Source organism: Moschus berezovskii, chromosome 5 (genome assembly GCF_049115385.1).
Source record: "Moschus berezovskii isolate FMDL1 chromosome 5, NW_MosBer_1.0, whole genome shotgun sequence".
NCBI lineage: Eukaryota > Metazoa > Chordata > Mammalia > Artiodactyla > Moschidae > Moschus > Moschus berezovskii.
Genome location: NC_142464.1, coordinates 12,816,307 through 12,832,393, shown reverse-complemented (window position 1 = coordinate 12,832,393; position 16,087 = coordinate 12,816,307). Strand labels below are relative to the sequence as shown.

At 46.3% G+C, this 16,087-nt stretch overlaps 1 protein-coding gene across 2 annotated transcripts in view; it reads right to left on the bottom strand.

Moving 5' to 3' along the window:
* SEC24D (SEC24 homolog D, COPII component) overlaps positions 1-14,286 on the bottom strand; it is a 114,204-nt gene extending 99,918 nt beyond the window's left edge. For both annotated transcript variants that reach the window (XM_055434892.2, XM_055434893.2), the window contains exons 1-3: positions 14,084-14,286; positions 11,403-11,561; positions 1,278-1,407 (exon numbers count right to left, since the gene is read on the bottom strand). In XM_055434892.2, coding sequence (XP_055290867.1) covers positions 1,278-1,407; positions 11,403-11,520 — 248 coding nt within the window. In that variant the 5' untranslated portion in view covers positions 11,521-11,561; positions 14,084-14,286. The remainder of the gene's footprint in view (positions 1-1,277; positions 1,408-11,402; positions 11,562-14,083) is intronic.
* Positions 14,287-16,087: the final 1,801 nt, after the last annotated feature.

Here is a 16,087-nt window from a genome sequence, read left to right as displayed (position 1 = left end):
CCATTTCAATGGAAAATGTTATCAGAACAAGAACCAGGAAAAGACAGCCTCATGAATGCCCTGTCAGTGATGATTTAAAACATGCCAGAGGGAGTTTCCCCATTATCAGGGACTAGGTCTCCTTGAAAAGGTAACCCAATGACCTCACCATCGGCAGGGTCCAGAGTCCTCCAGAGGGCCCACTCCCCTCCCAACCCCAACCCTGCAGCCTGACAACCTAGGGAAGGAACCTGGGAAACAAAGCCTCTGGGTAATCCTTGGACAAATTCCAACGTAAACACTGTCTACCGCTTAGCACTGAGATTCTCAACAGCAACATCTCACAGGACACATGACAATGGGATTCCAGCCAGGAAGGTGTGAGGTGGGCTCGCCCCGCAGGGCACAGTCCCAAAGGGTTGCAGGGCTCCCAGCATGTCCCACATCCCACACCTTGGCTTCTCTAGGCCCGCCTCCCACTTCTCCCTTCCTTAATTTATAAACACAAACAGACTGATTTCCTGGGTTGGTTTTAGTATCACCCTGACTTTCAAGAGTCCTTCACTGGCATCTGTGTGCCTTCCACACCAAATCCACAGTCTTCACCACTGGCCGCAATCTAATTTTTTAAGTATTTATTCAGCACCTACTGGCATTGAACTCAGCTCTGTAAAGAATTTAAGAGAACAGATGATTTAAAATTTCATTGGAAAATATAAACCACAGACATCTGAAGGAATCAGAGATCAATACAAAACACTAAGATGAATATGGGCTTCCCTGGTGGCTCAGTGGTAAAAAACCTACCTGCCAATGCAGGAGACGTGGGTTCAATCCCTGGATTGCGAAGATCCCCTGGAGAAGAAAATGGCAATCTACTCCAGTGTTCTTGCCTGAGAAATCCCATGGACTGAGGAGACTGGCAGATAGAGTCCGTGGGGTTGCAGTCGGACACAACTTAGCAACTGAGCATGCATACACACAAGATGAATATAATTCCAAACTAAAAGCTACTGACACAAGTCATTTTCATTATTTTTTAACAGTATTGGTATTTTATTAGTACTGGTATTTCAATGTCCTAACTTTTCTAAACGCTTTGTTTCCTGAGTTTTCCAATAGATCCTTTCGAGGCATCAAGAGGTCAAAGTTTCAATCGACAAAACTGCACGTCCAAAAGGGACCTGTGAGACAATTTCAGTAGATTACACAGATGGGGGTAGCCTCCAGCTCACCTTTGTGGGACCTGTGAGACAATTTCAGTAGATTACACACATGGGGGTTAGCCTCTTGCTCACCTTTGTGGAGAAGGACCTTGCACATGAGCTCCGTTCTGGCCAAACTGATGGGGTCCAGGAGGCGGGAGGCCCTGAGGCAACATCCCCCCAGGGGGAGCAGCCCCCAGAGGCCCCGCTGGCTTTATCATGCCTGCAAGGGAAGGACAGGAGCTTAGAAGAGTGTGAATGTGCAGGGAGAGAGGACACAAAGGTAATGGGTCAAAAACGGAAAGCAGGAAGGGCAGAACGGGCTAGAACAGGGTCTCCTTCACACTTGCTTTCACCAGCAGAGACTCGCCGATGCCAGGCTGCAGCATCCCTGTCTGACCGTCACAGTGACAGGAGCGCAGACATCACTTTAACACTAACCAGAAACTAAAACAGAAGCAAATCTTTGTGTCTGGTAGAGAGGCACCCTGATAGACACCATCACATAAAGACTGCTAGAGTACACAGTGAAATGTGCCCACTGGGTATCAGACTACAAATCTGGGGAGAAAAACAGTATGAAGCATCACAAAGCATAGTAATTCTAACTCCAGGGGGAAGAGGACCTCTGAAAATGCCTGAGTTACAGCAAGAGGAAAGCGAATGGAGAACAGCATCTGTTTCTCCCATGGATCCAGAGCACAGGCCTCAGAGTTAATCATTTTTCCAGGATTCCCATGGGCTGGGTGACAAACAGCTGAGGGACTGCGCAAGTTATCCCAGTTTCTCATACAAACTACGAAACCACACACAATGAAGATGCTCCCAGCAGTGCCCATTTTAATTTAAAAGCACCTCTTCTGCAACAGAGATCGTTGAAAGTTTCTCTTTAAAACTGTTCTCGGAACTAATAAGCCTCCACCAACCGGAAGAGTTTGGGAAAGGTCAAAAGGAGACACCACAGGTCCGACCACCTCCCAGAGTCCTTCTCTCTGGGATCTGTCTTGGCTGAACAAGGCATGCAGCACCAGGAAGGCCTCTGAGTCAGAATGATTGGCTGAAGACAACCTGGAAACTAACCCCATCACCACAAAACCCGAGACTGTGAGCTACGTGGCAGAGCTATTCTCCTGGGTTCCCTTACCCTACTGCTCTCCACCTGGGTGCCCTTTCCAATAAAGTCTCTTTGTCAGAAAAAAAAAAAAAAAACTGTTCTCAAACATTTTTACTCTCCTTCTTCTAGAGAAATGGTGGTACAGGAGAAAAATCACTGAGCTTGGGTTACAGCAGTGTGAAGCCACATCCAGCCACGCTGGGCAAGAAGTTTCTCTCTGTGGGCCTCAGTTTCCCCTCACTGCAGAAGGAAAGCTTCAGACTTGATTACTTGTGACACCCCTTTCAGACTTCAGGAAAAAAAAGGGAAAAAGTACATTTCTTCTATGTGTTTGTCCCTACTTCCATTTTGCTTGTTTTTGCTCCAGACCATTCAACTTTTTTCTTCTAATTTTGATTGGAGTATAGTTGGTTCACTATGTTAGTTTCAACACCACAGCAAAGTGAATTGGTTACTATACATGCACCCACTCTTCTTTCAGATACTTCCCCCATGTAGACCAATCCAGAACACAGTAGAGTTCCTGTGCTATAGAGCAGTCCCTTATTGGTCACCTATTTTACATATAGAGTGCGTATATGCCAGTCCCGATCCCCCAGTTCACCCCGCCCCTGCCCTGCTCCCCCATAACCACAAGCCTGCGTTCTCTCGCTCGCTTCACTGTTGACCCCATTCTCCTCTCTGGCACCATCACCGGTGACCTCCTGGCTGCCTTCTGGGAACTCTTCCATTTGACCTCACAATGGTATTTCATGCTCAACATTTCCTTTCTTCTTTCATCTTCCGAGAAAGTTTATTCCCTTAGAGAGTAAGGAAAGTGACTGGATGACCCTACAGTGGCCCAGGAAGAATTTCCTATGTGGTCATCATAACCCTCTGAAGGGCATGCTCTCAGATGCCTGGGCAATCCAGAATGAAACATAGCCAGTGAAGTAGCAGTATTCATGAATAATATTAGTGAAGCTTATACAAAGGTTTCTTTTCTTAAAACTGAATTCCTCAAACTTAAGAAAAAATTTATATTAACTTTACTGTCACAGTTTATTTAGCCATTTTCCATATACCAAGAACAAAAACAACAAATATTATTCTTATTTTTACATACGGTTTATACCTCAAATCCAGCAGAGTTAGAAAAACATGAGACTTACAGCAACACAAACTGGAGTCTGCAATCTTACTCTATCACCAAACACCTGTGACCCTAAAAAGATACTTTTTTCTTTCAGAACCTAAACTTTTAACACTGTACCATGGCAACAGTGTCCCCTGTCTCTGTGGATCATTCTGAGAATTAAACTAGGTAACGGGCATAGGAGCATCCAGAACAATGCCAGATATATAGAGGGAATCTCCCAAGAAATCTTGGTTTTCTCACCCTGGTCACATCCTTTGCATCTTTTCAAGGATTTATCAATATATTCTAACAAGACACATACATCATAATTATATGCACTCTTGTATTTTCATTCTTAAAAGATTATTTTGGACAAAAAGAGAAAATGTACAATGCTAGCGCTAATGCAGCAATAATCAAAGGCACTGCAAGAAACCAAAGATATTCTCATTCCTTAAACAGGTAAGCAAATAGCAGCTTCATCAGCAATCCTCACACAGCATCAAAAACTAGTTCTCGGGGTTATTCACATCCTGCTATGTTCGTGTGTACATGAGACGCATATATTTATAAACCTGTTTCTAAAAACCAAACCAAACCAAAAACAGTTCTTACACACTCAAGCAGAAATGTCTCACACAAATCTTACTAAAAGATTCTTTCCCTTTTATTTTTGGAAATCAACTCTGTAGCAACGATTCAAATTCATTCTTGTTCGACATACATTCAGTGTGCCTTTCAATCACTTAGGGAAGAGCCAACCGTGTAAACAGACAATCACAGCGCCTGGTGACGAGTGTAAAATGCAGAAGAACCATCTAACGCTTCCTATGGGAATCAAGAAAAGTTCAGAGAGGAAGGCCTGCTCAGGGTGAATTCTGAAGAATGCGCAGGAGCTGTCTTAGCACAGATAGGACAGGGGTTCCAGGCAGGAGGCAAAGCTTAAGTGAAAATCTGAGAGGGCGGGGTGTGATCAGGCAAAAGGCGAAGTGTTGTCAGACGGTGGGGAAGTGGCCGGAGCAGAGACTGTCCAGGTTGGCTGGGGTCAGACTACAAAGTCCCGGGGGCCACTTGGACTCTATTATCAGTATCACTGATAACTGCAAAGTGATAGTCTTTGGTCACACACCTGGCATTTTCATAAGTGATCAGAGATAAAGAGAAATCAGGTTATGAGAATTTCAGTATGAGAACTCATAGGAAAGCAAAACCATACCATGAGAAAGATCTAACTATGCTTATGCCCTCTTGATGACGGTGAAAGAAGAAAGTGAAAAAGCTTGCTTAAGACTCAACATTCAAAAAACTAAGATCATGGCATCCAGTCCCATCACTTCATAGCAATTGGATGGAGAGAAAGTGGAAACAGTGACAGACTTTATTTTGGGGGCTCCAAAATCACGGCAGATGGTGACTGTAGCCATGAAATTAAAAGATGCTTGCTCCTTGGAAGAAAAGCTATGATCAACCTAGACAGCACATTAAAAAGCAGAGACATCACTATGCTGATAAAGGTCCATCTAGTTAAACCTATGGTTTTTCCAGTAGTCATGTACGGATGTGAGAGTTGGACCATAAAGAAAGCTGAGCACCAAAGAACTGATGCTTTCAAATTGTGGAAAAGACTCTTGAGAGTTCCTTGGACAGCAAAGAGATGAAACCAGTCAATCCTAAAGGAAATCGGTCCTCAATATTCATTGGAAGGACTGATGCTGAAGCTGAAGCTCCAATACTTTGCCTACCTGATGCAAAAAGCCATCTCTCTGGAAAAGACCCTGATGCTGGAAAAGATTGAGGGCAAGAGGAGAAGCGGGTGGCAGAGGATTAGATGGTTAGATGGCATCGCTGACTCAATGGACATGAGTTTGAGCAAGCTCTAGGAGACAGTGAAGCACTGGGAAGCCTGACGTGCTGCAGTCCATGGGGTTGCAAAGAGTCAGACACGACTGAGGGACTGGACAACAACAACAATGCCCAAAGAAAAATATCTAAAATCATAAACTGGCCTTTAAAGAAATGACATTTTCTCCAGACTAGCTTGCTGCTGCTGCTGCTGCTAAGTCACTTCAGTCGTGTCCGACTCTGTGTGACCCCATAGACGGAAGCCCACCAGGCTCCCCTCCCTGGGATTCTCCAGGCAAGAACACTGGAGTGGGTTGCCATTTCCTTCTCCAATGTGTGAAAGTGAAAAGTGAAAGCGAAGTCGCTCAGTCATGTCCGACCCTTAGCGACTCCATGGACTACAGCCTACCAGGCTCCTCCATCCATGGGATTTTCTAGGCAAGAGTACTGGAGTGGCTTGCCATTGCCTTCTCCGCCAGACTAGCTTACGCAACACCAATTCTAATTCCTTTCTGGCTTGCTTTTCCATGTGGTCCTGAGCTGGAAAGATGGAATCTCCATTTCCTAGACTCCTTACAGACTGGGCTGCCATGTGCTCTAGTGACGGCTCCCGGGTTGAAAGGCAATGCTTACTGGATGTCGGCTCCATGACCACAGAGTCCCAAGCCTGGTTCTCTGACTCTGCTACTTTCTTAGCTTCCTGATACCCTTTTACAAATGTCTTTCTGCTAGACTGACCTCTGACCAAGACAACATCACAGAAAAGCGTATCTTGGATTTGGCCCTGGATCTGACAAACTGAAACCAAAATTGAAAACCATTTGAGAAAGAAAGTTTATCTAAAATAAACAAACTCTCCATTATACGGGCAGAACCATAATGACTCGTTTCTAAGGTGCTGTGGCTGGTGCTTTTCCTACAAAAGTTCACTATTTATTAGAAGCCTCACCACAGCTCCCGGTTCCAGGACATCAACAGATCCTGCTGCTCAGCTTCTAGACAAGTTCAGTTCAGTTCAGTTCAGTCGTGTCTGACTCTCCGCGACCCCATGAATCACAGCACGCCAGGCCTCCCTGTCCATCACCAACTCCCAGAGTTCACTCAAACTCATGTCCACAGAGTCGGTGATGCTATCCAGCCATCTCATTCTCTGTCGTCCCCTTCTCCTCCCGTGGTCCTCCACCAAGGGTGATGCTGCCCCTGAAGGGACACTTGGCAGGGTCTAAGACTTTCGGTTGCTATGGCTTAGGGCCAGGGTGGGAGTAGAAGAGGGAGCACTGCTGTCTGATGAGCCGGAGAAGCCAAGGATGCTGCTCAAGGCCCTAGGGTGCACAGCACGGCCTCCCACACCAAAGGGTGGCCCCAGATGTCAGCAGTGCTGAGGACTCCAAACTGTGCTCCAGAAAGCAGTGTGTCCACTGATTCCCTCCTCACACTCTTTCTAATGTGGAATATAACTAAACAATATACGTGACCCTTCCCCGCTTAAGACGCTTCACTGCGCCCTACTGTCCTTTGAGCCACGGTGAGCCTCCTGCAGGTCCTCAAAGGCGCCACCTCTCCAACCCCAGTGACCCGCCTCCCTATTTGGCCGACCCTCATCTTTCAGGTTCTTCCTTCCAGGAAGACCCCCTCACCTGTAAGCCTTGGTTAGGTGCCCCTGCTATGAGCTTCCATTCCACCCCCTAATTCCTCAGATGGTGTTTCCCCTGCTCTGTCACCATCAATTTCTTTAACGCATGTCCCACTAGACAAGTCCGTACTATACGACAGAGCTTGGGTTCCTCTTATTCATTGCTACACTGCCACAGGCACTTTGCTCACCCAATAAACCTGCTACATTGCTTCCGCATAGCACAAGCATCACACACTAGGCACAAAGGACAGCATGGTACGTAAGAAACAGAAACCAAGACGTGGCCAGATCTATGGCAGAACAGAGAGTTCAAGGAACCACAGCTAAGTTCTCTGAGTCTGTCACAAAAAAAAATAAATAAATACAAGGTACACGAAAAGACTAGAAAAGAAGGTATGCGGTGACTGATGACTAAGAGATCTACGGTCATTCAGCACAGAGAAAGATAGGCTAGGGTAAGTTAGTGACAGTTTCAAATCATTAAACAAATACACCACTATTTACAGAAGGGTATGTATATAGAGGCTGATAGCCTGGTATCTGAGAACTGATGAGGAGAAAGAGGTTTAAATTAAAGCATGAAGGATCTAATCCAACAGTGTTTTACCAGTGGTGAACACCTGAGTACTTTGCTGATGAATGCAGCAGCTGGTCGTTCACTCATTTGTTGAACGAACACCGACTGAGGCCCTTTTGAACTGTTCAGGCACATCTATTACACACAGCGTGGTAACGGGCAGCAAAGCCACACAGGGGTTGGAGAACACAGGAGAAGAGGATTTATGAATGAGCTTGAGGAAGAACGGGAAGTGGTCAGAAATGTCAGCAAGCCCCACAGGTGAACTGAGTCTGGGGGAGGAGGGTAGAACACACCCTGGGGAGGATGGGGTGGAGGCACTGACCGGAGGCAAGACCAGCTTTCTGGAGGTGCCAGAAAGGTCTGAAGCAGAAGAAAGTCAGAATTAGATCTGCAGGCTATAAAATTCCCTCCAACACAGACTACCTGACCTGCCTCCTGCTGCTGCTGCTGCTGAGTCACTTCAGTCGTGTCCGACTCTGTGTGACCCCATAGACAGCAGCCCACCAGGCTTCCCCGTCCCTGGGATTCTCCAGGCAAGAACACTGGAGTGGGTTGCCATTTCCTTCTCCAATGCATGAAAGTGAAAGTGAAGTTGCTCAGTCGTGTCTGACTCTGTGCAACCCCATGGACTGCAGCCTACCAGGCTCCTCCATCCATGGGATTTTCCAGGCAAGAGCACTAAAAAACCTAAATGCAGGTCAAGAAGCGACGGAACCAGACAAGGAACAAAAGGCTGGTTCCAAATTAGGAAAGAAGTACTTCAAGGCTGTATATTGTCACCCTGCTTATTTAATTTATATGCAGAGTACATCATGTGAAATGCCAGGTTGGATGAATCACAAGCTGGAATCAAGATTGCCAGAAGAAAGATCAACAATCTCAGATATGCAGATGACACCACCCTTATGGCAGAAAGGGAAGAGGAAATGAAGAGCCTCTTGATGAAAGTGAAAGAGGAGAGTGAACAAGCTGGCTTAAAACTCAACATTCAAAAAACTAAGATCATGGCAACCAGACCAATCATTTCATGGCAAACAGATGGGGAAAGAGTGGAAACAGTGACAGACTTTATTTTTGGGGGCTTCAAAATCACGGCAGATGGTGACTGCAGCCATGAAATTAAAAGATGTTTGCTCCTTGGAAGAAAAGCTATGACCAATCTATACAATATACTTATACCTATATTAAAAAACAGAGACATTACTTTGCCAACAAAGGTCTGCCTAGTCAAAGCTATGGTTTTTCCAGTAGTCATATATGGATGTGAGAGTTGGACCATAAAGAAAGCTGAGTGCCAAAGAACTGATCCTTTTGAACTGTGGTGTTGGAGAAGACTTTTGAGAGTCCCTTGGACTGCAAGAAAATCAAACCAGTCAATTGAAAAGAAAATCAGTCTTGAATTTTCATTGGAAGAACTAATGTTGAAGCTCCAATACTTTGGCCACCTGATGCTAAGAACTGACTCATTGGAAAAGACCCTGAAGCTGGGAAAGATTGAAGGCAGAAGTAGAAGGGGAAGACAGAGGATGAGATGGTTGGATGGTTTCACCGACTCAAAGGACATGAATGAGTTTGAACAAGCTCCAGGAGTTGGTGACAGACAGGGAGGCCTGGCGTGCTGCAGCCCACAGGTTCTCAAAGAATCGGATATGATGGAGCAACTGAATGAATGGAACACAGAACTGGACTGTTTGGAGAAAGGCTGGAGAGAGGATGTGATTAGGAGACAACGTTAGTCATCCAGGTGAGAGGCGGATGGCTGGAGCAAGAATAGTGACTACTGGGTAGAAAGGAGGAAGCAGGGAGAAAAGATTTACAATTACCCCCAAAAGAATTTGGATTATAGCAGGTAAAAGGAAAGATTTTTTAAAACAGTGAAAAGTTCTAATTTAGGCAGCTGAATGAATGATGGCTGCTCGGTGAGTATGGAATGCCAGAAAAAACATGCGTTATGAAAAAATATACTGAGTTATTTTGGACATGATGAGTTTGATATACCCATGTAAACAGGCTGGCACCTGAAAATACAGATCTGGAGCTTAAGAAAGTCATCTGGGCTGGAGGAAAAGATCTGAGAGACTAGCCCTTCATATGGAATAATAGAGTTAAGGGACTAAATCTACAGAGTGAGAGGGAAAGAAGGGTGAAGACAGAACAAAGAGGCAGAATCAGCACCACTTAAGGGTCATGTGAGGAAGTGGGAACCCCTTAGAGGAGATGTCCAGAAAGCCACCAAGAAAACTAACGAAAGGACAGTGTCATTGAAAACAAAAGAGAAAAGAGTTTTGTGCAAACAAAAGCAGTAAACAGTGTCAAATTCAAGAGCACAAGGCAGTGTCTACTGCCTTTGGTAACAGGAGATCCCCAACAACCCTAGTGGGAGAAGGGAAGGGTGGACAGGGCCCAGGCTACGGAGCCAAGAATACACTGTGCCGTGGAGGGCTGCGAAGCAAGGACGGGGCGTGAGGGAGTGGGCTGAGGACTCGTTCAAGAGATGGCTGCAAAGAGCAGGAGGAAAAGTGAGCAACACTGAATGTTTTACTTAGGTTTTGATTCGAGTTTGCTGTTTGTTTTCTTGAGGGACCTCGGTGTGAATCCTGGTTACACTACCAGCTCTGTACCTTGGGTAAATCATGGTATTTCAGACATCTGGTTTTCTTAGCTGCAAAATAGGGCTAATAATCTACTGAACAGCAATGAATGACGGTTAAAGAAAATTATACACATAATTCTTTTAGGACCAGCTTATGATACATGGTAAGCACTCAAAAAAAAAAAAGTAATGCATAATTATCATTATATATAAATGAATGAACCACCAGACAGAAAAGAAATTGGAGAAAGATGGTTAAATGGTTCCTACAGGACCCAGATCAAGAAATGTTATGAGGAGGACTGAACCTGGACAAGAGGATGATGCCTCATCTGGAGGTTTTTAAAACCTGGACTAAGTCAGAAGAACGACTTCCCACAGGAAATTCAGTCTCACAGCATCTTCTGCTACAACTGTGCGTGGCTGCTACCATCAAGCCTCCCTAGAAGCTTTCCTCACCCCTGGCTGACTCTGCACTCCACACAAGCTACCCAGCAAGGCCTGGATCCTACATCCCTGAGTCAGTCCTAGTAAATCTCCAGAGATACTCAATTATTTATACAAAGCCCAGTTTACCCAAAGATTTGAGTTGATTCCTCAGAAGTCCCAAGAACTGTCTTTCACAAATATTTTTAGGGACTCCGGGGTCATCAGCACCGAAACAAGCTATTATTAGCCTCCCTGTTGACCCTGAAACTTGGCCCCTCAGGGCAGCCCCTTGAAAATGGGAGGTGACCTTACCATATCAGCTACCGTCAGAGCAACAGGAGTTCCTCTCCATGACTCCTTCTCCCACCTCTGCTCCAAAAACCAAGATTCCTTGCTGGGTACCGAATTTTAGGGCAACCAACATTATTCAATAATGATTTTACAGCAAGGCTATGTTTTTCTCATTATTATCATCACTGAGTAAACTTCAGCATACAAATCTAATGAGATTTTTCCAATATTAGTTAGTATATGTATATACTCAAGACATATATATTTAGTATACAATATATATATATATACACATATATGTGTATGTATATATAATTTGTGGGGGTTTTAGTGTTTATAATAACCTCACACTACCGGTTAATAGCAAGAGCAAGTCTAACAGTAAAAACAAGACACTCAGGAAGTGTCTTTGTTTTGATTTATATTTAAAAAATAAACTCCCCATGCAAAAACCAAAGTGATAAGGTAGGCTTTTCTAAATAATCATATAAGCTCAAACCACTGCACTGTCTATTTAATTACCATTCAACTCTTCCAAAGCTGCTCTTTCTGAATATTTTATGTCTCCGAGTTTGAGATTCAATAATCACACACGTGTCAAAATAATGCACCTTACCTGGTGGAGGACCTGCATGAGATGGGTCCCCATAGTGCCCATAATGCGGTGGAGAAAGGCCAATTCCAGGCTGGGACTGAGAATAGGGAGGTGTAGCCACATAACCTTGCTGGCTCATTATGAAAATATCATTCCAAGGAATAGTTCTATAAAAGAACCCTGTAACAGAAGGAAAAAGAAAAAACATCAACGCGAGAGTTTGAGTCACTTAATGTTATTAAAAATATAAACACGGTTAATAAATGTTTATGATACTCTGAAGAAAGGTACAGTTATCAAGTGCACGAGACAGCTTCATATCAAACAATATCACTTTCCCCTAAAAAGTCTCTAACCACAGTTCTATGGAACTCAGTAACTCACTTCCATAGCCCTGGGCAAATGCACAGGCATTAAATCCTGAATAACAGCTGCCAATCCCTTTTTCATTGTAAGCCTAAACTGTGTCACAGAGAGTCTCTCATAAATGTATCTACTGTAGATCTTGGTGTCTTTTGTTTCCAGGGCCCTGTTTCTGCACAGAACATGTCACTGGCAGTAACGACATGTCACTGTCGCTGACTGACCAGCAGACTTGCCAGTAGCCTGCAACTGGATGTTCTCACTTGTGTCATTTTCAGTTCAGTTCAGTCGCTCAGTCGTGTCCGACTCTTTGTGACCCCATGAATCACAGCACTCCAGGCCTCCCTGTCCATCACCAACTCCCGGAGTTCACCCAAACTCATGTCCCTCGAGTCGGTGATGCCATCCAGCCATCTCATTCTCTGTTGTCCCCTTCTCCTCCCGCCCCCAATCCCTCCCAGCATCAGAGTCTTTTCCAGTGAGTCAACTCGTCGCATGAGGTGGCCAAAGTATTGGAGCTTCAGCTTCAGCATCAGTCCTTCCAATGAACACCCAGGACTGATCTCCTTTAGAATGGACTGGTTGGATCTCCTTGCAGTCCAAGGGACTCTCAAGAGTTTTAGTGCTATCCTAATTAGTAACTTTAACGAGGCAGTTAGGATAAAGGGGGAAAAAAGTCCAACAGATACAGTAGAAAATAAGTTGATAATGGACTGATTTTATGAGTCATATACTGATGAAGCCAAGTGGCAGCCTACAACTACTTGAGAGTTGTCAGTTGTTTCTCAGGCAAAGATGACAGACTTTCTTTCTGATTTAAATACCACACTAAGAATACATGCACAGATATTTAAAGAATGAAGGGGAAAAGTCCAATTGCACATGTGTTTAAGCACACACATACAACTCACAAATACAACAGATCCATCTTGATTCTACTCAGAACCAAAACATCAACATGTTTTTAAAGCTGACATTTTCTCCAGGTTTCATAAAAGAAGAGACATTTCATAGAACTACTCTTAAAAAGAAAAATTATAACAGCAAAAGCTCTGAATCCCGGCAAGAGAAGTGGGTTTACACTACACATCTGCTCATCCTTAGCTGTGTGACACAGAATGAGCTGAAGAACCTCTCTGAGCGTCAGTTCCCTCTTACAAAATGAAGCTTCTAAAGCCTTTCTAGATTAAAAAAACAACGATTCTACAACTTCTTTCCACTTTCTTCACCCAGCATTGGAATATTTTTCCTTTTGCTATTTTACGATGCTATCTTTTAAACTATAAGATCAGTGAAACCGGCTAAGGTTTGAAACATATTCAGGAAACTGCATTCACTTGGTTTCAATTTCATGTTAAACTATACGATTCCAAAATGAAAGCAACTGAAGTAAAAATACTGTAAGATCATTTTATTCTCCTTGGAAGGGGAGATCTAAAAAAGAGGAGTGATAGGCCCCTGGGTCCACGATGTTACTGACAACACATCTTCCCTCCTCCCACTTAGCGGAGAGAGACGTGGCAGCCTGAGCTTGGGTCAAGCTCATCCAACCAAGCGATTTAGGAAGTCAGCAGTAACACACCTACGCAGCAGCCTGTTGCTGAGTGACAGAAAGGAAAGGCAGGGATGTTCACTCCAAAGAGCAGGAAGCAGTCGGGTCCCTCTTCACTGGTCCTGGCAGGAATTTGCTTCCTCACTCAAACCAGTGTGCCACGTCAAACTTCCTCACACTGGAGCACCAAGTTACAGAAACCTGACTCAGCTTCAAGCGGCAACATGGCAGAAAGCCACTTGGCACGAGCAGGCCGAGCCTCAAAATCTGGGATTCCAAGCCCAGGACAACCCCCAGCCCGCTGTCACTCGACCATTCTCACCAGATGCACGTCTTACACTGGACCCAGCTGGGATCTGGACAAATCAGCTTCACTGTTAGGCTTCCCGAAGCTTGAAGATACATTTGCCATTATCACAAAATGAGGATTTCCAGCATTCCCTCCCTCCAAGGAAGGGGAAATTAAGTTGACACGGAGATAATTAAGCGGCGGGCAGTACGCCGGAATACCGCGGCTACTGAGGACCCTAACCAGGAAGTTTCAGCATCCCCAGACACAAAGATAGGGGCGCGCGGGCGGGCAAACACTGCCCACGCCCACCCCCCAGTATGAAACTACACCAAAGGGCTGAAGCAGCGAAGCAGGTGCCCCCGCTGCCCCGCCACAGGTGGGCATCCCGTCTCTCGCCACCGCCCCAGCGCACCCCGAGCCGGGCACCGCACCCCGCCACAACTGCGTCTGGGGAAGGGTCCCGCCGCAGCGCAGCCGGGCTGGGCGCGGCGTTACCTGCTCGGCGCCCGCCCGCCGCCGGGCCTCCGAGAGCCCGCGCTCCGCGCCCCGCTTCCGCGGCGGCCGCTGCTCCCGCCGCGCCGCGCCCCGCGCCGGCGTCCCCGCAGGCTGGGCTCGCTCGCCGCGTTGCAGCCGGGCTGGGAACTGCCACGTCAAAGCCTCTCCAGGCGGCGCGCCCCGGCGCCGGGCTCCGATCAGCGGCCGCGCCCCCGGCGGCGCGCGCGCACAGACGCCGGCGGGGCGGGGCGGGCCGGGGGAGGGGCGGGCCGGGGCGGGCCGGGGGAGGGGCGGGGCGGGGCGCGCGCTCAGACGCCGGCGGGGCGGGGCGGGGGCGGGGCGGGGGCGGGGCGGGGGCGGGGCGGAGCGGGGCGCGCGCTCAGACGCTGGCCGGGCGGGGCGGGGCGCGCAATACGCCGGCGGGGCGGGGCGTGCGCGCCGCGCGCGCTGCCTGCGCGTCCTCCTCTGTTTGCTCATTTCTCCCCTATCCTGTTCTGTTTGTTGGTTCGTTTCCCTCCAGCAGCTCAAAGATGTTAGCGCTGTGGCTACCTTTTAGCCACAGTTTCACCGTGGATTCCCGTAGGAAGAAGGGAATCTGTATTGAGGGTTCACTTCAGTTCAGTTGCGTCCGACTCTCTGCGACCCCATGAATCCCAGCACGCCAGGCCTCCCTGTCCATCACCAACTCCCGGAGTTCACTCAAACTCATGTCCACAGAGTCGGTGATGCCATCCAGCCATCTCATTCTCTGTTGTTCCCTTCTCCTCCCACCCACAACCTTTCCCAGCATCAGTACATTCATTCATTCGACAGGTTGCAGGTTCAGCTGTTCATTCAGTACGTATTACTTGAGTCATAATAATATTTACTAGTAACAATGATGTTTATAATAATAATATTTACTAGGATATTTTGGGTACTGCACTGCCGACATGGGAAGGTATCCCATGGAAGATCCCTTCGGGATCTCGAAGAGACTGCAGTCTAGAGGCGAATCTGGCACGTGTACAGAGACTTGACTCACTCCGCGAGGCACTACAGAGGAAGGAACGCCCAAGGCAGCTGTCAACGCGGCGCAAAAACGGAAGAAAGGACGTCCCAGCTAAAAGTATGGGAAGAGGGGTCTAGGATTGCTAGATTTCTGTGTATTCCTTCAGCGAATGTCGGCATACTCGTTGTCTGTAAAGTAAAATGACTGAGTCCACCCCACAACAGGGATCGCTCCATGTATAAGCACTCAGTGTTATGACAGACAGCTGAGAAAGGCAACCTGGGTGAGACGTGGAGCTTGACCTCTCTCTGTAACCTTAAAAATCAGTACCATCTGGCTGTTTTCTCACAACCCCCCACTGCTAAATAGGTCTTCAGCCAATCCAAGGCTTGGTGTAGCTACCACTTTGCTCAAACTTAGAAAAGGACCACCAGACCAGTGTTTTGTTCTCAAAATATACTTTCTTCTGGGCAACAAGAAAGTGAAAGCGACTTGACAAATTCCTTTTACTGATGATATGCTTAGGTAAAAACTTGCATGAGCATGATGCTTCTGCTGAAATGATCCATGAGTTTGGCAGGCATTTTATGCTGTTCCAGCCTAGTGAAGACTAATGGTCCCTTCCCCCATTTTACTTTTGTTAAGATATTAAGGTGTGGTTAACCTGGTTGAATCTGCCTACATCCAGTTCAACGTTGGTCAGGTTTGAAAAATCTACAATGAAAATTGTTTTACATTAGGTTTCTTATATTCTTAATATGATGGAAATATCTGATGGAGTTTAGGAAGCTCTACCTAAGCTGAAGCAGTGCAACTTGAAAAAGCAATTAAAAAAAATAAAAGTTTTCATATCACAGCCATGTCACAACGGAGGAGAGACTCACTTGGAAATGGAAACACAGTAATGACTTGGTTAGCTTGCAGCTCCTGTAAAACCACAAAATTTGGATTTGTACATTTGATCTCTCCCCTTGCTCAGGGTACCAGAAACAAACAATTTGCGGTTTCAGTTC